Raw genomic sequence first — 21,747 nt, forward strand, 5'->3', positions numbered from 1 at the left:
AGGAGATAGGAAAGATTAAACAAACCACACTGTGTCGCGTGAGTGTGAGAGGCAGCAGCAGCTAATGAGACGGGAGATGCATGGCAATTATTTAAAAGAGAGATCAGATCTCCTCTTGCATGTCTTCACTGGCTTTGCAAAAGCCTGTCTTTGCTCAAGGCGATCCTCCCAGCAGTCATTTAGGAAGCATTTATCCTGATTAGATTCTGACAGATTATGTAACTCCTACTCTCAGATCCGATGAGTTTATGGATCTCATAGTGTATTCAATTGTAAGTTATGTCCTCTTGAAGGATAAACAGGAGGCAAAGTGACACTTTTTATTTCTTTATGTCGTCTTTATTTAGTTATTTATATTGCAGTGATTTTATGGAGTCTCTGCTGATTTCTTGGAAACTGTTACTAATGAAGAAATTGTGTGGCACACTGTAAACACGGCTGTAAAATACTGATGTTTTATAACGATTTTAAGAGGCTCTGGTTGGCAGCTGAAAATTACATGAAATGATTTTGGCTTTGTTTTGTAATTCCAATGTTAAGTCCCTTTATTTTGGTTTGGATATTTTCATATTTGTCAGACAAAAATGTTTCCTGTGATACTCTAATAGATAAAGAAAGATAAAATCAACACTAAGATAAGTTTATGAAAACTAGAAAAAGACAAATCACCTACGTCTTATTGTGAGATGTCGTCAGACCAGGGAATCTGTTTTCAACATGCTACAGGATCCCTCTGGACTCATTGTAACACAGACAAGGGCTGTAAGGGATAATGCATCAATCACAATATTAAGATCTGAAAATTATTAAAATGTTTTTGGTATTTTGTTTTTTGTTTGTTTTTTCTAAGACTGTAGTTAAGCTGCCAAAATATGATTAAGGTTTGAAATGAAGGCCTTTTTTCCTTTTTAATTGCATTCTATTTTGTCCCTTATGACACACTGTAGTTGCGACACTGCAGAATCTTCCTACTTCCTGCTGCTTTCATAATGAAAATAAGGACACCATTGTGCTTTTAAACGGACCAGCTCACTTTAAAAAAAACCTCTGGCTCAGTTGACAAATCAAAGGTCATCTGTACTTTGTGTCTAACTGGATTAAAATATTACTGAAGTACTCCAAGTTTGAGCTACCTCCTACGAGCTAAGCATACAGGTGCAGTTTATTAAACTGATGTCATCGGGAAATTGTTTCACGAAAGCACACTGGTGAAGCAGAGCAGCATTTAATTGAATAATAAATGTAACAATGAGGAATCATAAAGGTCATTTAATTGCATTCATTGTGTTTGCAAATTAAGACACTACTGTTGTAAATGTAGACTTAAAACAGTTCTGAAATGTGAAATAATGGAATTTTAAAGACATGATTCAAAATCTGATTAAAGCTGGGGTTGGTAGTCAGATTTAGATACACTTTTTGTTATACTGGTTAAAATGATCTTTATGTCCCGATGGTAATCAATACATAATGTGTTCTTAAAAAAGAGTGAAGAAAAGCTGCTATCTACAGCCAGAGTAAACCTGGGAAAACACCAACCAATCACCGTTTTTTGGGTCTACAAAATTTAAACCAATCAGATCCCGTTCTGCCATTCTCCCCACCTCCTGCGCGTACATTTCCCCGGCGTGCACTCCGAGCCGAGTCCCCGTCCCCTGCCTCTGCTTCCCCTGACTCTACTGACTGCCCCTCTTGCTCCACCTCAGGCCTGTCCCCTCTGACCCAATGAGGTGCTTTGCTCAGGACTGTAGTCCGGATCAGAGTCTAAAAAGCTCTCACCATGGGGGCTCTGACAAGCAGAAGTCTCTCCTGATACCTTCACTAACTGTCAACACTGTAGGAATTAAGAACATCTACACTGAACATGTTTAACAAACAGTAGAGCTGTTACAGTTTTATATGTGTTATAGCTTTTCTCCTGATATCGTGTCACCAGTACAACTGGATAATGCTAGCATGACAGTTGTGAGTACTAACAGCAGCCATGTTTTTTTGTGTTTTTAACTTGAGGACCGGTTTTGAATCAGTCACGATCATATGGTCTCAAGTCAGCGGCGCTCGTGCATGTGAGCGGGTGGGGTGCGTCGTTTTGGAGGAGCTCCGAGGGAGGAGGGGGAGGGGTTAGACGGAGTCCTGAGGGAATGCTACACTCATATTCATGCTAGTTTTCCGAGACTACCAACCCCAGCTTTAACTACAGAAATTCCGGGATAAGCCAAGATTAAAAAATGAATCATTTAACAGCCCGAATAAAGACATATTCACAATATCAACAAAGAGTAAAAAGGAGTACAGGCAATCTGAAAAAGAGCAAAAATCAGCCACACACAATCCAATGCCATCAACGCACTCACTTCATGTGAATCCCTCAAGAAATGTCTTCCTTTTTTTACACACCGACTTCATTTGACATTTCCAGGAATTTGTACTTAAGACAATATGATAAGGTCGATGTAATGTGTAGTTAACTGATTTGCTGTCTTGAAAACTTACATCCAACTTCTCTAGGCGTGTTCGGATAGGTTCAGGGCTGCAGTGTTTGTATGAGAGGTCATTCCCAGCAGTACAAGTAGTCTTAGTAGTAAATTTAGTTATTATTAATGAATGAATGAGCATATACATGACCCATCCCTCACATCACATCACACAGTTAGCATCAAACAGCATACAGACATACAACATCATCATTAAACAAACATGAGCCACACCCAGAAAGTAACACATCATGTTGACCCTCATGTCTACACATACCTGTAGTTATTCTTAAATAAGCAGAGATACTGTATGCGGATGCCAACACAACTTCCAAAACTCAAAACACAAATTCATGAAAACAAAAGATAAATAGATAAATAAAATCCTTTGCACAACTGCTCTAAACAAGCTGCATCCCAAATTCAAAGACCAGTCCATTGATGTACACTTTGAGCAGGTTCTTTTTTAAATGTTAAGTCAGATGTAGTCTGATGTAGAGGGGTAAGTCCCTACCCCTCTTGATTCTGATTGGTTGGTGAACACTTAAACTGTTTGCACCTCAGAGCGCTGAGATGCTTTTTGCGTTGAGGACGTGGCGTGATGGAAATGCTGAGTCATTTTTGGTTTGAATAGAAAACAGGCGCTGCCAGCACTAAAAATGACGTCAGTGGACACGACACCTTAAAGTGCTGTGTTGTAGTTAAACCATAACAAAGCAGAGCCAAGAGGGTTTCAAACAACTCTAATGAAGAAAAAAAATATATAGAAAACTGTTGCTTCAAACCAAGAGTTTTAATCTTATTTTTACCTTTTTTATTGCTTTGTCTTCCAAATGCTGAACTTCTGCTCCAACGTAATAATTACTGAGGTGTCTGTCAAAGTTCAGTCTATGGATTCCTGCTATTCTCCCTGAACTACCCGTTTGTCTTTAGAAATTAGAATGAAAGCTTTGAAAGGTGTTGTTTTCTTTCTTTTTGATGGCCTCAGGAGTTTCTCTGTGTCACTGATTTTGCTCTCAGCATCATATGTTGTGTAAAAAGACTGCATACCAGGAACAGTCGTACCAGAAAACCCCAGAACACCATGATTTCACTCATCATGTATTCACCCTGCAGAGCACAGTTCAATTTAGCATGAAGGGAGGATCGTGGTGTTTTGATGGTGCTTCTGTAGGTGTTGTGTAAACCGCACATGTGCAGCAGAGAAAGACATTCTATCCACTCACATGCACACATCCAATTAGACTGATGCGGTAATGACTTTCCCATAATTGTGTGATTAATTGCTCCTGCTGTGAAGTGAGAGGTGTAATGTAGCATAGTTACTAAATAAACATTTGTTTTAGAGGCCCTCTTTTCCTCTGGGAGTCTCTCTATTCCTTATTTCCCTCTACATTTCTATGAACTGAAACGCATTCTTTTTCATTCGCTTTGTATTCCTCTGTCGTTTCTCTCTCTTTGACTCCCGCACTCACCCCCACGTTCACATCTCCCCTGTGCCCGGTGAGTAAACGTGGAACCGTGTGAGCCTTCAGGAGGACTTTGAAATGAGACATGGCTGGGACATCAGAGGACTCTGCCACTCTCAATGAAGCCTGCTTGATTTATAAGAGCGCAGGGATAGGGGGGTTGTTTCCAGAGGCACACAAGGCCACAAGGTCCTCCATTAGTACCCTGACCTCTGTTTCATGGGACCAACCGCTGCATAGGGGGAAAGGGAGGAGAAGAATGGAGGGATGGATGGATGTTGGACATGGGGGGCTTCTCTTTTTTAACCACAGAAAGTCTGCTATTTACATTTTCACCACAGAGAAGGCTGCAGGAATGAGAAACCCAAGCTCGCTCATTTGTCAGTTGCCCGCAGTGTCCCGACTTAAATGTCGGCTGGTTGTACCTGATCCCTCGCTCGGGCCTTTCCCTAATCCCTCTTTTACAATTCTCCTTGCTGTTTTACTGTCCGCAATCTAATTAGCGGTGTCTTAATCACGTGTGAAAGCGCAGCGCCTTCCTGGTGTTTATTGTCTGTTTGCAGTGCTGTAAAAATGTGTGAGGTGGCTTGTAAAAACTCACAGAGGATTAAGCACTCAGCCTGCATCACTGACGGGTAATGGGTTATAACCATTTGACTGTGCTACTGCGGGAAGACTGCAGCACTAATATACTTGATTTTGTTCGTAGGGGAATTTTAATTTGAACATCGAAAATTAACTCCAAGCATTACTGTAAAATCAGGAATAAAAGTCACAGCAGAAAACAACGTTTCTGTGCTGCTGTGTGGCTCTTTATGGAACCATTTATTTCCACATGGAGTTTACAATCCTGCAGAACTAACGGTAACTTTCGTAGTCATGAGGAGCCACTACCCACGACCAATTGCCAAGATTCACCTCTGCTGGTCACATGTTGTTGTAAACCATTGTTTTTTGATTGCATGATTTTGACCTGATGAAATAGAAAGGCTGCAAAACACAGCTGTGCGAGCCTGGTCCACTTCACTGTGTATCCTTGCATGCTTTGCACAGCCGACATGTACTTCTTGCAACGCTATCTTCTGAGCAAAATACCATAACACAATAAAGGAATCTCCTTGCATTGAGCTGATACATTCGTACACAGCCCACTTTTTGGAAAAAAAAGAAAGGATTAGGTTTCCTTTATCCTTAGTCCATATTTAGAAGGAGAAGAAGTACTTTATTAGTGCTTACTTGCACTGATGGAGAGATGTCAGAATCATGGTGTGGCTGTTGGGGATTTGGTTCCTTGTTAAAGGGTAGGTAGTGGTGGTGGAGTGACCTGCTGCCTCCTACTAGCCCCATTCTCACTAACCTGAGCTCCTGCAGACTGAGCTACTGCCTCCGCCATCATTTCAAGCGGCAACCTCCGGTCTCAAAATATGGAGCCCATGCAGAAGTATTATAAACTGCAGTGCATTGAGCGTCCACTTGAGGCTGGCTGCAGAAACACCAGAAACCACATACACACCATTAAAAAAAGACTATCTTTGCAGCATTAATAAACATGTTTACAGCCTGGTTCAAAAAACGGCTTGGGTCTACGGAGCTAATTTCTCTATCAGCACACACTGTACGTGGGGTGAATTGTTTTCTAACAGGACAGTTCAGGGGGTATTAAGATTACGAGTTTTGCCCATTTAAGGTAATGACTGACAGGTGGGAACACATAGCTGTCTGCGAGGAGTCTCAAACCCCGCATCTTTACCTCACACTAAGTCTGGTTGAGTTCAACATTTCCAATATGGCTCCCGCCGATGATTGGCTTCAAAACAGCACTCAGGAACAGATGGGTGACGTCACGGATACTACGTCCATTATTTAGACAGTTTATGATTGCTGCCCGCTTTTGTTGCTTTAAAGAAAAATAAATATAGAAAAGTATCCTATCTGAGAGAAACTGTGGCTTGCATGGTTTAATTTCTCTGCTCTCTGAATTTGCAGAGGATCATGTCATGCTGCTTTTTCTTGCATGCCTACGTCAATCTGTGTCGGTGCATCACGTCAGCCGCCTGTGATTGCAGTCTAAATCCACAACATGGCTCTGTTCCTGTTGGGATCAGTCCTCATTGTTTATGAACACTTTATGACAGCCGCACCACTTTAAACTCGCCCTGTAATAGCATTATGTGAAGGTTTCACTGACACACATGTTTTCAGTGTGCATTATGTTTCACTTTCCCCACCTGGCTCCATCTTCAGCTGGTTAGAGCGCTCACAGAGCCCTGCCTGGTTAGAGGAGATGTAACCAGCAGAACCTTCCTCTTGATATAAGCATACTGGAATTTATTGTTTTCAGTAAACATGCCGAAAACATAATCTGTCTCTGCTGGACACATTGCCAGTTTCCATAGTAACACAGGAGGGTTTTCCAAACACCTCAGGGGCTCCCTTAGGTGTGATGGGTCTCAATCCAGCGCTCACACATGGAGCTGGAACAGTATTTCTCAGGGTTTTGGGTGCAAGACACAAAGTCCGTCCACGTCTTATAGGCCCAGGGAGCATTCTGGGTAATGAAAAACAGGCACAAACCATGTGGGGATCCAGAGCAAATTATAAAACATCGCAACAGGTTTTACAGGCGTGTCCCTTGTGTGAGCAAGGTGATTAAAAGTGAACCCAGAGAGGAGCTGAGGGAGGAGGAGAGGAGAGGAAGGAGGTGTAAAACGCCGTCTGACTGTGCGTCCTCTCTTGTTACCGGATGTCCTCGTCCTCCAGACGTCCACTCTCTGGTACTCACTGCTGTGTCTTCATGAGAAAAGAGAGAGAGCTTGAAGGTTAAGGATTATTGCATGCAGCTGGAGGCCGGTCTCCCCTCACCCTCAACCCTTCCTCTCACTGCATCCCCAGGTTATTTGTTTTACCTCTGCACACCTGTAGCTCTCCTCTGGCAGTCAGATGTTTTTTTATTGGTGTGAATGATCAGTACGCTAAAAACTAAGTGCTTACTGGATCACTATTTAATGTGAGCCTCCTTTCCTCCTTCCCTTTTTGATCTGGTGGATTGAATTCAACAAGCAGTCTTAATATCTATGATATATCGCTCAGATGACTCATCACACGCTCTCCTCGTTTGTTGAGACCATTTCCGATACAAACAACATCCTAGCTCTCGCCACTGACCCAAGGGTGAAAAATAATTGGATTCCTTTCGACTGATAACATACAGCAAATGCTCTTTGACATCCATGCTGACATCCTCACTAGCAATTGTCATGGTCCACAGCTGTATCTCTACCAAGTTGATTATCTATGCAAATGGCAGGAGTGATTAAGACCTTGGAATCCACCTCATGTGTGGGCTCCTCTCGCCTCCATGATGCGAATAAACGACATGTTTCCCTCTCAGGCAACAACCAAAGCCACCGCATTTGCATCCCCACCCAGCCTCTAATTAGACCTTCACCCACTTTAACTTCTTCAATAAGAAAGTGTTGAGTTTGTTAGTTTGAATTTGTGATCATGAAAAGTAGATTAAATGAGAGGATCGTGTTGTCGATCTTTGACATCGAGAAAAGAGGGAAAGAAAGGAAGCAGAAGAGAGAGAAAAGAGACGCCCCTCGAGACCGATCTCTATCTCTCGGCTGATAAGAGAGCGAGTGCCTGAAGACTCGCTTTTCTTCCAACAGTGAGTTTTTGTATCCCCCTCAGGGCAATTTGAGTCGAAGTGTCCGGGATTAGAAGCCTCTCCCTCTGGCATTGAAAGGTGGATCTTTGCAGGTGTAAATGAGGCGATGTAACACTGCTCTGGAGTCACTGGGGAGTCTGATGGAAACAGACTTTAACCACACAGCTCAGGTCAGAAGGGTGTTTCCTCAAATCTCCCACTGTTACTTTGCTTTTAGCCCTGGGAGTGAATCTGATTATCTCCTCCACCGTCCGGTATTTGTGAAGCATGTCTAATCCTTTAGATGACGAGTCAAGCATAAGTTATGAATGAAATAGTTTTCTCTTTGAGTGAGTCATAGAGAAAGAGTCCACCCAGACTGTGTCTCATCCCCCAGGTTGGATCTCTGCATAGTCGGTTGTTAAATCCATGAAAATCCAAGGGCCGGTCTTTTGGGATTTCAGCTGAGTCAGTGGTCATGTTGGTGACTCACTGGCCTTGAAGCAGTGTCTTCTGAAGAAGTAGTCCCATCACTAATGCATTCTTCATGCCCTATAGCTCATCTCTGCATTTAGTCACTGATGCATCGGCATCCTTGGAATAAGTTAGCACTATTTAGGATGTCTAAAGATAGGCCCCCTGTGTAACTTCCCCTTTCTGTGGGAGGCAAGTTTCTTTCTCAATGAAAGTGCGTCATCGTCTCTGATGAAAGGAACGAAAAGTGAAAGTGTCATAATTTCTCCTCTGGGTCAGACAATGTGTCATCTCAACAAAGTTTCATGACTCAAAACCCAGATTATGTTGTGGTTTGAGGGCAAGATACCTGAGACACATCCTTTTGTTTACATCCCGTTTGTTTACAATGTGCTTCTGTCTACATTTACGAGTACTCTTTTTGCTCATTGTGCTTTTAAAGGATTGATGAGCTGTTTATTCACGAGTGCAAATAGTTCCAAAGAGGGTTTAAAGCCATTATAATATATGGGTCTGTCCTTCATCTCTGACGTATCCAAAACCGTAAACAGCAGTGAACTCACCACAATGGCAGTCATTCAACGCACCCAATCAGGCCTCTGATGATGCTTCTCTGTGTACAGAAAATCTGGGAAAATTATACAAATAAAGGACACAACACCTGGGGATTGGGAAACACCAGATAACACATGATACCATCAAAAGATACAATGCAGTGCTTTGCTCATAATAACAATTATCTTTTGAAGCAGCTGTACTGTGTAGATAATATATTGCAAGGCAATCATTTAATAATTCATCCAGATATCTAATTAACCTTAAAATACAAAATGCCCTTTAAAAGGTAAAGTTCAGGAACGATATGTGTTTACTGCACTGTGTTTGGTTTCACTGAGATTAGACAACGTACTGTACATGTTTTTAGTCTGAAAATAAATACAGAACTATAGGACAACGGTAAAATGTGTGTAAAAATACACCATTATTTAAAAATAGAAGTACATTTAAGAACAAATACACATTTTATTACTTGACAGACGAAACCAGCTTGTCTATATGAATTTAGTGGTCAACTAATATCAGCTTTTCAACAGCTGATGCCGATAATTAGAGAGCAGGTTGGCTGATATCTGATAAACAATGCAGATATCACTTTGTTGTTTATTTGCATCTAAAAATTCAACTATTTAATAATAATCACATCCATTATTATAACCACATTGCCATCTAATATACATGTTTAGCTTCCAGTTACATGTTTCAGATGGATTTAATACATGTATTTGATCTGCTATTATTTAGGAGGGGAAAATGTGTCATCACTTACAGCTACGTTAACATTGATTGACAGCAGCCACAGTGGCGAGGCTTCCTGCAGAGACTGCAGACATTATTTGATTGTTTTTTTAAATCAGCCTTGTAAGCCTTGTAATCTGTCTATCTCTATGTGAATCTGTTCACATTTTATGCTTGAATTTTAAAACATAAACTGTTACATGTTAACCTGCCTCTCTGTACCTAACAGTCACGACATCAGTATCCACAGCCGGGTCTTTTTCAGTCAGCTTCATCCCTCTGTAGCTTTCAGTTTAACTTCTGCCATATGAGCAAGGCTGTAAGTCTCACGCAGTATGCTAGTTTGTAGCACTGAGAATACATTTCGCAGTTGTCAATAAAATGAGTATTAATTATCACGTAGACTCTTGGACTCTTGGACTCTTATCCTCCACCTCTTGTCTCAGCTTGACGATCTGGAAAAGCGTCTTCTCTCTTTCTTCTTTATTGAAAGCGGCAGAAAGCACATCTCTCAACTTCTTTTCACTGCTGTCCAATGTCCGCATTTCATTCACGAGCTGCAGCAGAGCCAAAAGCATTATTTAAGTCATCATGCTGAAGAGGTGTGTTGTTTTTCAGGAGACATTACTCCTTGAAAGTTTGTACTAATCCTTTAATCAGCACAGTGAACTCAACATTTTATTCCAGTCCGTAGTCGGGTGATGAAATCTAGCGCAGATGAAAAGTCACAGAGTAAAACCTCTGCGTGCTCTGTCACTGTTCTCAAAATGAACATTGGAAATGCTGCGTCATTTGTAGATGAAATCATTAAAAGCTCCAACCACTAATCTGCAGTGTTGCTCCATAAAACATTAATTACAGCCTGCTCACATATTCATTTTAACACCTCATTCTTCTTCACTTGATGTGAAGCTGGCTGCCATTAAATCTGCTCACCAGGAAGAAACTCTTCATTTGTCAGTCGAACATTTCTCACACAAAGCATTACTTATATGAAGAGGCGTGAGTGCAAAATGAAACGTGTTTTTGTGAAACAAATCTTTTAAATGTCAGCAGACTCTCATAAAGAATATATATATTAATATATAGTATGTTTCATGTGTGAACATTATGAATAAAGATTACATTTAACACCAAAAACAAGTATAAAAGTAACATTTCCTTTTTAATGAGCACTTCTGAGTCCAGGGATCTGTGACATTTAAAACATATCTACAGTACTGCATATCATTATGCACTATTGTAACTATTCAAATGGTTTCTGAAGCACATTTACAGCTACATCATAGTTTTATAAAGGGCATATTTAATTCATTGTTTATGTACAGTACTAGTTACACATACTGTAGTGTAACCAGTTGGACTTGCTCAGTGTTTGCCTTCTCTCCTCCTGTGATATAATGATGTGTTATAACATCAGCGAGGAGGCAGCTCAGAGTCTGATGGTTGCACTCTGGCGCTGCACTGTTATCATAGAGGCTGTCTTCAGCTGTATCTGCTTTTTCTCCAAGCAGCTTTTCCGACAGGACAGGAGGAAGGTATGCTGAGGTACTTCTGCCCCTCGCCCTTTGCCCATATGTTTTGTATTACGCCCGAGGAGGTGCCATCCTGCAGCAGCTCGGTGATGGGAGGGGGATAAAGCAGGCCTCTCCGGCCCAAATGACGCATGACATGGTGCTGCGCCCCGGGCTCTTATTTATGGCTTCCCATGTCAGCGAAGGCTTGCTCCCCTGGGGAGCCCCACAGCCGTTATCCAAGCTCATCTCAGACCACAAAAGCCCCACACACTATCTTTTGTCGGGAAGACTTCTGATCGCTGTAATGTGGCAGCACATTCACGAGGCTGAGAAGTATGCAGAAATCAAACAGATATCCTCAGAGAGAAGTTTATTCAGCTGTTCAGTGCTCACAGTTGCCACACAGTTTCACAAGAAGCGGAGTGGTGCATATGAAGTGCTACTTCAGAGGAATTAACGTCATGTCAGGCTGCAGCTAGGCCACTGCCGAGCACACACTGCTTCTTTTATCGGTGCGTCTGATGGGTGAGAGGATGTGAAATCTGGAGAGAGAGTGAGGAGGAGATTTGGTAAGAGGATCTGAATACATTTTCTCTGTAGTTACTCGAAGAATCCATGTACATATCACACCGCATTATCAAATAGAAGTATACACTGGCAGCACTTATGCACACACAGGTGTTCCCCATGAGTGATCCGGGAAAGCTCCAGTGATCCCTGTCCAAGGTTTTGATGTGGGGAGAGGGGAAAGAAAAGAATTCAGATGAAACGAGGGCCAAGGGATGAGGAGAAGCTTGAGAGAGGATGACAGAAGGAAAAAAGAAGTCTGCACTAGATAATGCTTAAAAGACTTTAATGAACATCAGAGACAGATGTGACATAGTGGCACGTTAATGACAACGCGGGACAAAAAAAGAGGGCAGGGGCTCTCTCTTCCCTGGTGTCTCATGTTTCTTTGTGCTTTGGGGAGTGAGCGTAAAAAGAGGGAGCACTGTCACGGTTTTATGTGGCCTTTTGAAAACAGAACAAGCCCTCTCCTGAACAGTATATCCTGCTTCACAACCTTTCTGGCAGCAGGGCACTTTTCCAACATCCCCAGTCCAGCCTGTATAACACCCTGTTTGAAATCCACTCTGGTCATTGTTTAGTCTACTGGAAGTCCCTTAGATCATCCTCATCAGCAGCCATGACGCGTCTCCTTTATGTTGTGAGTCCCCCTGCCTCGCAGCAGCCCCGAACCAGCCACTCGACATTAATCAGACTCTTTGAAGAGTTATTAAGACGTCACTGAGAGCATGTTATTGCAGAACAAGAGGGTTTGGGGTACGATCTATACAAAACACTCCCATTTCTAAGAAGAAAACTTTCTTGAGGTTGTTGTGAAACAATGGCATGGTTGGTGTTTCGGTCAAGTTTGGGATGTGCTTATCCCCCAATTATGTTCCAGTAAACGACTGAGGCCCATAACGAAGAGTCAGACAATGGCTTTGACCATCAGCCCAAACTTACACACATAACACTGTACAAAGAAGCCTTTCATATTCCGTTTCCATGAATCCTCTTTAGTTCATTGTTGTCGGAGGTTGCTGTTTTCTAGACAAGCCAGAAACCCTGAAATCGACTCTCTTTAAGCCTCTTGTTTTCTTGGCTAATGTGGGGGTCCAAACTCAAGGCTTGATCAATAGCACAGGATCATTACGAAGGTAGGATGCTGCTGCTGCTCTTGGCCTGGTTCCAAGATAAGAGAACTCTTTGACTCATCAAGCTGGACTACACAGAGCCAGAGAAAGCCCTGGAAGACTGTATGAACCTGGAAAAGAGAGGAATACCCATCTGTACCACCAAGACTGGGTCACTGGGTTAAACCTTAAACTCCTGTCTGTGCTTTCATCTGGCCTCCAGCTGAGCAGAGGCAGGATCTGATCTGATAAAGCCAAGGAACACACAAACTGGGGTTTCTCTTTGTTCTGTGTCTCTGAAGATTCAGAGTAGGAGGTGGAGAGATGCTAGCATGTGAGCCTGAATGATGTGCTGGAGGTCTTCGCTTCATTAGGACCTCCCTGGTGTCTTTGATGGCTGCTAAAAGGTGCTGGAGGGTGAAGTGATTGAGATCGGATTTTAGCCTCCTGTCTTCTTCCTGGTTCCTTTCCAACCAAACCTTTATTTTCTTTGCCTCTTGTCTTACCCATGAACACATGGTACCCCTCAGTCAGCCCAGCAATCCCCCCAATACTTCGCCAATTGCTTCCCCAGAACCCTGTAGTCCAGCAGTCAGATCTGACACTGGCTCGGATTTGTCAGGGTCAGTGTTATCCAACAATCCATCAGATCCTTCAGGCTGATACCGGGGACTCCTGAGGGACTGGACCTTTGTTTGGCTGGGCCACTGACAGAAGCAAAGTCTCTGTCTGTGAAGCCATTAAGAGCGCAGCAGGCCCAGAAAAATGAGCCTCCCTTGTCAGTCCACATCAGGAGCTCGGCCACGATCACAGATCCTTCTCAGACATGTCACATTGGACCACTGTTTGTCAAAGCCTTTGAACTAGAGGCGGCTTGATTGAGCGATGAATGAGCCCATGTGTGAAGTGGCCGATGGGCCCTTCAGGTTGGCTCCTGGTTTTAGATTAATGGCGAGTGCTTATTTGTTATCTGATGTTGAGGTGGGGAAAGGACGGGTGAAGATGGACTGATGAGGGGGACTGTAGTGCATGCTTCTTAGCAAATTGAGGGGGTTGAGTTGGTGTCTGTGTGCTGTCATGGGTACTTATTAGAAGATTAAAGATGATTTAGGAAAGACAGTTTGAGTTCAGATATCAGATTCATTAACAGTGAGAGTTATGAGAACAGGATTTGTACTTGATTAAAAAGTATTAATGGAATAATTATGTTCCTGTTCCTGTTTTCTGCCTAACATGTTGCAGTAGTTCAGAGCTTTTTGTCAGATAACCCAGCAGTTTGTTGTTGTAGCCCCGTGCCTCAACACCCTCTGCTGTGTCATAGAGGTGAATGAGGAGCAGGTTTAATTACACAGTACCGACTCATGCTTGTTAGATCATCACAGGTAGCTTCAGACACCTCATCACTGCACCTTTGTTGTCTCATGGAGGAGTGCATCCTTCATTTACTGGAGCTCGTATTACAACATTCAAACTTCTCAAGCAGTAAGGTGGTAAATACAAGTCACCTTCCCTTGAACTGTGATGCCCCGTGTGTCCTTAAAGGGTGTGTCCCAGGGTTCAGTCTTAGGCTCCAATTTATTTCCCATCTGCATCAGTAATCTGTGTGATAACTTGTCAAGTGGTATGTATCACTTTTATGCTGATGACACCATTATTTACTGCTGTTCATCATCGGTTACACAGACTTTAGAGTTTTAAAGTCAGTGTCTTGTTTTCAGTCTCGTCTGCAGAAGCTTGAATTGGTCTTGAACACTGTAGAAACCAAATTTATGTTGTAACTTCCTGAGGAAAATCTCTAGATCTTGTCATAAACTAGAACTACTTGGGAACCGGGAACTATCATTCAAAGTACTTTGTCGATTTGGTCTCCAAACTCCTTCAGGAGTAGGTCCTGCTTCTCTCTCAGAGCTAGGAAACTTCTTGTATCTGCAACCTTTCTGCCTCTGCTTGATTACGAGGATGTGTTGTGTTTGAGTGCTTCAGCCAAATGTTTGCAGACTCTGAACACAGTTTATCATGTCATGTTCGTACTGAGCCGCGAGAGAGCTTTCAGTTTTGCTGCCTCCTCAGCATGGATCACACTCCAGAAGGACTTGAAACTGGCTCCATTGGCTCTATTTCAAGTGACAGACAGTGAGAGACCATTGAACAGCGCCTGTGTTTTTAAAATTGTTATCTGTGATCACAATTTTCACGCTTTAGCTGTGAACTACTTTGCACCTTCTTCATTGTTGTTTGTTTTTAACTTATTGTCTGTAATCTGTTCCATGTTCGTGCAATATTTATTATGACGTTCGCTGCTGACCCTTGGCCAGGTCACCCTTGTGAAAGAGATCTCAACGGGTTAAATAAAGGTTAAATAAAATAAAATAAATAACCAAAAAAAGATGATACAGCCAAATTCTAGCTCAACCCAGCCCTCAGAGTTGGGGAAGTTCTCAACAGGGAACAATAAGGATGTATGCCAATCAGAGTTTCATCGGCCAACTGAGGATATATTTCTTGGACTCAACTCCCCCATTTTTTTTGTTCTACATTTCAGCACTGCACCAAACTTCTACATCGGCCTGTATAAATCTCATGTTTCACTAAAACACAGTCAATTATCACAGTTTTCATAAGTGTTGCCCTGATGGTTCCTGGCAGCTTTGCTTGGGTGATATTGGACCCCTTGTGGAAACCTTGTAAAACACCAACTTTGAGGAGTTTGTGGAGTGTGCAGCCTGACTTGTTTCTGTTAACAGTGATGAAGCTAAAAAACAAAAACCTGACTCACAAAATGAAACTCCAGTCCAGGACTTCTCGTCATTTTTTTTTACTCCTACATTAAGGAGGCAGCTCTGCCTCTGATTGGTCAATCGATCAATTAATTCAGTCTAATTTAAGAAGCCTCCACCACTGCATTACTCGCCCATTTAACAATGACTCCACATCCTCTCTGCTCTATTTGTTCCATAACCAAGATGGAACACCTCCACCTTGCATGTCACAGCCTCAGACTAAACACACTCCCCTGGTGTTGATGCATCAGAGCAGCGGCCGCCTCTAACGATGGCTGACTTATCTCATTAGAAAAATAATGATTTCACTGGCTGCCATTCCCACAGATAGGGCCAGTATTTGCTTTAGGCTCTTCACTGCTGCAGCCCTCATGCCTGCCCGTCGTATATCAGCAGCACTGCCACCGTCAAGCCCCTGATTTATGGCTGTTTATCTCCACTCACAAGGCCCCCAACCACCACCACCACCACCACCACCCTCCAACAGATGGGCTCTGGCTGTTTACTCAGGGAGAGGAAGGTCCCAAACTGATAAAACACAACAAATAAGGAGTCATGATGGGGAAGGTGGTTGTGATTGCAATTTATTGGTCAGTGGAGGAAATGGACTTTTACCCCTCTGTGCTGTTCAGGGGACCGGATCACCTGTGCTTGATTCATCTGTGTGTTGGTTTTCTGTCTTATCTTAATGACTTTTTCCACCTCGGTATGTGTGGACGGTCCTGGTCGCTTTGAGAGGACATGATGGTTCTGCAGACTTATAGAAAGCGTTATATGAAGAGTCGCCTGATGTGATTTATGTTTATTAACAGTGTAATTGTTAAAACATTCCCTCAGCTGTCATGTTCTACAGGGTTGTCACCTTAAATCTCTGTAAGTATATTCGCGCTCTAAATCTCGCCGGCTGTCGGATCTTCACAGAGAAAAAAAAACACATCGCACCATAAATTGTCTGCTGCAGACTTGGAGGGGCTCCGGTTGATTTCTGAGTCTCTGGAGAAAGTAATAACCCAACAGTGTCAATTTTTCAAACCAGTCCTGCTATATTGTTGCAGATTTTTCAGGACTTGTAAGCATTTATTTTTTTTCTCAGTTTGATGGATAGAAACCAGATTTTGACCTCTGCACCTGTCGCTCATAAATTATAATTCCTGGTTTATGTTTCTTATAATCTGAAGTTAAATGTGTTGAATATTATTTTGGGCTCAAGCACAGAGATAACTATGCAACATCCTCTTCTATATGTAGCATTCCATAGAGACATATTTATACGCCACACATGATGTGCTTTAAGAGGAAACATTAATCACAGATTAATACTGAGATAATAAGAGCCCGATGCAGACTGTTATTCACACGGAGACATCTCTGTCTCCATGTGAGATGCTCTCATGAGGGAAGTTGAGTTTGTCGGCCCCACGTCGCTGATACAACTAACCAGAGTCCGTACAGCCTAACGTTGGTGGGCTCTTTAATGAGGAAACTCAGCCAGTCGTCACATCTCACTCATCCACTGAGCAGAGCTCTGAATGCCTTATCTCACCTCTGATTAACCAGTGATGAAGTGTTCAGGGTCCAGGCTGGTTCACACCAATGGAGGATCACATGTGTTGAATAAGAAGTGGAGCCTTTAGGGGTTATTGTATTTTGTAGTGATTTTCTCTTTTATTGATTTAAAATCACCAATAAGTTATTTATAGAGCCTCTTTGTGAAGTACTGATGGACTGAAGAAGCCAGTGTGGACAGGCATCCCAATCAGTCCTCGAAATCTGACACAGCTGCAGAAAATTAAGGATTGCGTTTACAACACGCCGTTCTAAAAAAGCTGCAACATGCACATTTTTGAGTCCACGTTTCATGTTCTCATAGAAAAGTGTTGATGCTTTAAAAAGGAGGCTGGGTCATCGTTCTGTAATTCAAATGTCATCTGATTACAAATGAAGTAAAATGCATCCATATAAGTCTTTACTAGAATCAAAGGAAGTTGCTCAGAACATTCGTATGTCTGAGGGAATGGATTGGATACGCAAACAAGGCAGGTTTGTGAATCAGGCTCAGCGGAGGGTAAAAAGAAGAGCAGACAAAATGGAGAAGTTAAACTTCTGCCTCAGCAAACAGAAATAAACATCCTTATGTGAAACAAAATGAACTAAGTTGGTGCTACTTTATGTGAAAATGCAGATCTTTGCTAATCTTTGCAGCCTGTTAAAGATCACATGGACACGTTCATCTTGGCGCCCCTTTTATCAGCTCTTATTCAGAAGTGCTTGTTAATTGTGACATGATTACATGTGATAGGTTTGGCTCACTGGTTGTCTTTATCACCCTAAAAGAGCAGATCAGTGCTTTGAAGTTAAGATTTAGTTTTACAAAATTTAAAGCTGCTGTTAGGAACTTTCTGTTCGTGTGATTTTGGCGCCCTGTAGGTCAAGATGTCCAACTTACAGCTTTCTCAACATGCCAAGGTAATGTTTTCTGACCAGAAACCTCCTCCTGCTGTCTTCTAACAGACAGATGTGTCACTCTTTGTGAATATCTGGTGTTGAAAATGTAAAGAAAGGCTGTTCAGTGTGCTATCAATCCTCTGCTCTGACACCAACCCCCGTTGCATAAGTTGCAGGCAATCAATCTCAGACTGTTTCACAACCAGTCCGGTCTCCTCCCAGGAGCTTTAAGTCTGGATTTCTGTATTCTGGCAGATAGAAGTCCAGACCGTCCTCACATCAGGCGTGTGATGAGCAGACCTGATCAAATGATCTAGACTTAATAACAGAGAGTTACTGAAGCTGCACTGTGTGAAATACTGGGAGGAAGACAGGAAGTTTTTATTGACTTGGCATCAGATTGCATCACAGGACAGGTTGTGGTTATGAGCTAAATGTAGCAGACTATTCAGAGTTATTTTCTTGCCATTAAGAGGCTTGAAAGTGTCATTCTGCATCAACTACTTCCATTTGCCACCACAGATTGAGTTTAATTAAGTCATTATGCAATTCAAAGTCAAAATGAACACAAACATTTCTCACCTCTGGTTTCACGGTGTGAGTTTTGAGCTCCACAGATCTTATGATTCTGCATGTTTCGTTCCGTTTATGATTTATAAGTGTTTTAGACCTGCTGCTATTTATTAAGCTGTGGTCACTGAGAATACAGATGTCACTCACATTGACTCAGGAAAATGCAGAGCAGCCAAAACATAAAGTGGAAATGTTAACCCAATAACGTTAGATAAACAGAGGGTGGAGAGGAGCCAAAGACAACACAGGGCGAGGGGAAAGTGTCCTGCTGGCATCAGGTTTCCCAGAGTAAGTGTTATTTGAAAAGCAGCTGAAGGGTGACACTCACTCTCCTCCCACCCAATCTTCCTCTCTCCCTCCTCTCCCTCCCTCGCTCTCTCACTCACTCCACCATCTGTTGTCCCCTCTCTTTCTCAGGCTGCTCTAAGTGCCTTGAAACAGCTGTCGGAGCAGGGACTGGACCCGGTGGACGGCCCCATCAAGGTACGGTAGGACCTGATCACACCAGCCAAACAACACACAGAGCACTGGGGATTTGAAACAATCGACTCATCAGGGTGGACACAGTGTCATCAGATAGGGAGCCAGATGTGCGTGTGTGCATGTGTGCCAATCTGGTTTATTGTAAAATCTGAGCGCTGCAGGCTGCCCCATCATCATCTCCCTCAACGCCCACACACACACGTCCAAACATTTCCTCTCCACATTTTTTCATCCATAGGAAAGCAGCAGTAGGCGTTTATATTTACATGCAATACCCTCCTGTCAGGGATCCATATTTTGCATGATTGCTATCATTACAGTCATGACAGAAAAGTGGGCTTTCTTTATCTCATGTCTCCTTAACGATGAGGAAGGAAGGAGGAAGGACGACAGCAGAGAGTGGAGTAGGAAAGAAGTGGTGGGGGGATTTTTTGGAAAGCAGGGAGGAAATCAAGCATTTCTGGAGTATTTTCATAATAGGTGTGCCCTGGGAAAAATAGTTTGGGCAGGGCTGTTCTCTTCCAGCTCCGTGTCTTCTTTAGAGGGAAAGAGGAGTGGAACAAAGAGAGGAAAGACAGCCGAGCTTAATAACAGCTTCATGCACGTCACTCTGGAGGAGAGGTGCAAGTATGGCTGCAATTACACATTCACCTGAGCATTTAATCACTCATGTCTCACTACGGTAGTTCCCCTTTTGTTTCTGCAACTCATTAACTCAACAATACTCTTTTGATAACATATCATTGGGCGTAAGGATTCTGATAATCACACATATCTAAATAAAGATGTGCCTCTTTTCTTCTCTTTGGTTCACACCTCAAAGCACAACCTCCACAGTCATCTCTGATACAAACCACACACCAGAAGCTCATCTGATCAGTTCATGTGAAACAGATTGAGGTCAAGGACTCTTTAAGTGTCTGGAGTAGCGGGCAGCACTTTCGTTTTCTCTCCAAGTTTACGAGAATCGTTTATCGTATTTTGAAAGATATCTTCCGGGGGAACACGTAGAGAAAATTCCCCGACACCAGGACTGATCATTAGCTCAGACCTTGACCAAACCTGACCTGACTTGGTTTTTTATTTGTCTTTTCAGACCAGTGAACCATGTGGGAGGGAGGACGGACATTAAACAGACTAACTCAGGCACCACCACTCAGGTCTGCAAGGATTCAAAGGCTGTCGTCTAGGAGCTGACAACCCCGAAACCCTTTCCTTTTGGCATACACAAACCCTGACATCCCCTCCTCTTAAATCCCCTCACCCTGATCTCCCATAACCTACAACCCCACTACCCACTCCTTCCACACCCCTCCTTACCCGTCTAACCCCAACCCCCACGATTGCCACTGTATCCTGCAAAACCTGTCAACATGCAATAGGGTGGATGTGCACCGAGAAATGACCGACTAAAAACACCATTACCTGAGTCTATGTGAAGACAACGCTATCTTAATATGTTTATCGATGGTTTCAGTCCAAATTCAAAGTCACAAAAACAAAAACTAATGAGAATGATGCATGGTACTGTATGAAATCAAGGGAAATCCAAAGTGATAACACTGCTTTGACAACTTTCCCTTTGGATCAATGTCTGTTGGTATGGTTAAAAACAAATATGTACATCATGCCATTGAAATACAAAAGAAACATTTTAGGGGAGAAACCTGCGTACAGTAGCTTATTTTCGGGGGTATTCTGTTTCCGTTTATTCTTATTTTTTTCTTTTGTTATTTTATTAATCTAACAATGCTTGAGTACTGTATTTAAAATTAACCAATGCCAGTGCTGTGAAAGTTGTAGTTGTTGTCTTCATATATAGTCACCCAGCTTACCTTGTATGCTGACATTAAAAAAAAAGATATCATCTATCTATATGGATGTGTATGACTTGCAAGAGTATCATATACCGAAAAATAACACAGAAAAAGTTTTTTTCATGTGGACAAAAAGGACAAAACTGGTGTTAGCAGTAATCAGTAGAAGTGTTGACCAACCCAGGAGGGAAGGTTGGACGAGCCTTTTGCCTCCTAAAGGGTCTAACTTTCCCCGTTTAACACAACCCCACACTGGCATAGCATCACTGGAGCATCACCCGACCTGCAGCGGAGGCAAAGGGGCCGCTGTCGACACAAAGATGCCAGTAAAGTTTTACCGTAGAGTCCAGAAAGTTTCGTACGGGCGTGACTGCATGTCCTCCAGTGAATGAAAAAACCCTCTTCATTCCAGTGATTTTGTGTCAGTGAATCATCCCCTCCTCTCCCCCCCCTCACAGTTTTGTCGATCACATCTACACCCATTGTGTGTGTTGTATTGACCCGCCAAGGCATCAACTGGGTGCTTTTAATGCCTGCATTTAGGAGTGCTTCTTTGAAACGGAGAGAGCCGGCGTCCGATGATTCGCAGACTCCCTCCCTCCAAAGGCCGCTTCACTTTGACTCACTTTGATCACTGACATTGAGGATGTGTATTCTTCTTCGCTGTGAGTGCAATGTGTAATAAGGCTGTCTGTTACTGAAATGCAGTAAAAACACCTCAGTTCATGTGGAAAAAACCTGTGTCTGTGTGTTTTATTTCTCTCCTCTTCACAGGTGTAAACACAACATCACACTCTGACTCACAAAAGCACTGTTTGATAATTAAATCTACTTTTTCACACGTTTCTTCGGGTGATGTGAAACACAAGTTGCATAAGTATGTGAAAATGAGAAACAAGGTGGTGACAAGAGAGGCGAAAAAAGAAAACCTGAAGTGCACTGATAAGTGTTTTATTTTCTCTCTTCACTATCTTCTGCTTTTTCTGATGTTGGAGCACATGACTATAAATCATCTGACAGCTCTCCAAGCACAAGATTGATTTGCACTCTCAGCCCGTGGTTTCTCTCTCCTCTGTTGAATTATACAATAT

At 42.6% G+C, this 21,747-nt stretch overlaps 1 protein-coding gene across 1 annotated transcript in view; it reads left to right on the forward strand.

Annotated features, from left to right (window-relative positions):
* Positions 1 to 21,393, forward strand: part of stau2 (staufen double-stranded RNA binding protein 2) — a 135,403-nt gene extending 114,010 nt beyond the window's left edge. Inside the window, exons 14-15 of the mRNA XM_034706321.1 lie at positions 18,774 to 18,839; positions 19,936 to 21,393. Of these exons, the coding sequence (XP_034562212.1) occupies positions 18,774 to 18,839; positions 19,936 to 19,971 (102 nt within the window). The 3' untranslated portion in view covers positions 19,972 to 21,393. The remainder of the gene's footprint in view (positions 1 to 18,773; positions 18,840 to 19,935) is intronic.
* The last annotated feature ends 354 nt before the right edge of the window (positions 21,394 to 21,747 follow it).

The sequence above is a fragment of the Notolabrus celidotus genome, chromosome 17 (genome assembly GCF_009762535.1).
Source record: "Notolabrus celidotus isolate fNotCel1 chromosome 17, fNotCel1.pri, whole genome shotgun sequence".
In the NCBI taxonomy this organism is placed as follows: domain Eukaryota; kingdom Metazoa; phylum Chordata; class Actinopteri; order Labriformes; family Labridae; genus Notolabrus; species Notolabrus celidotus.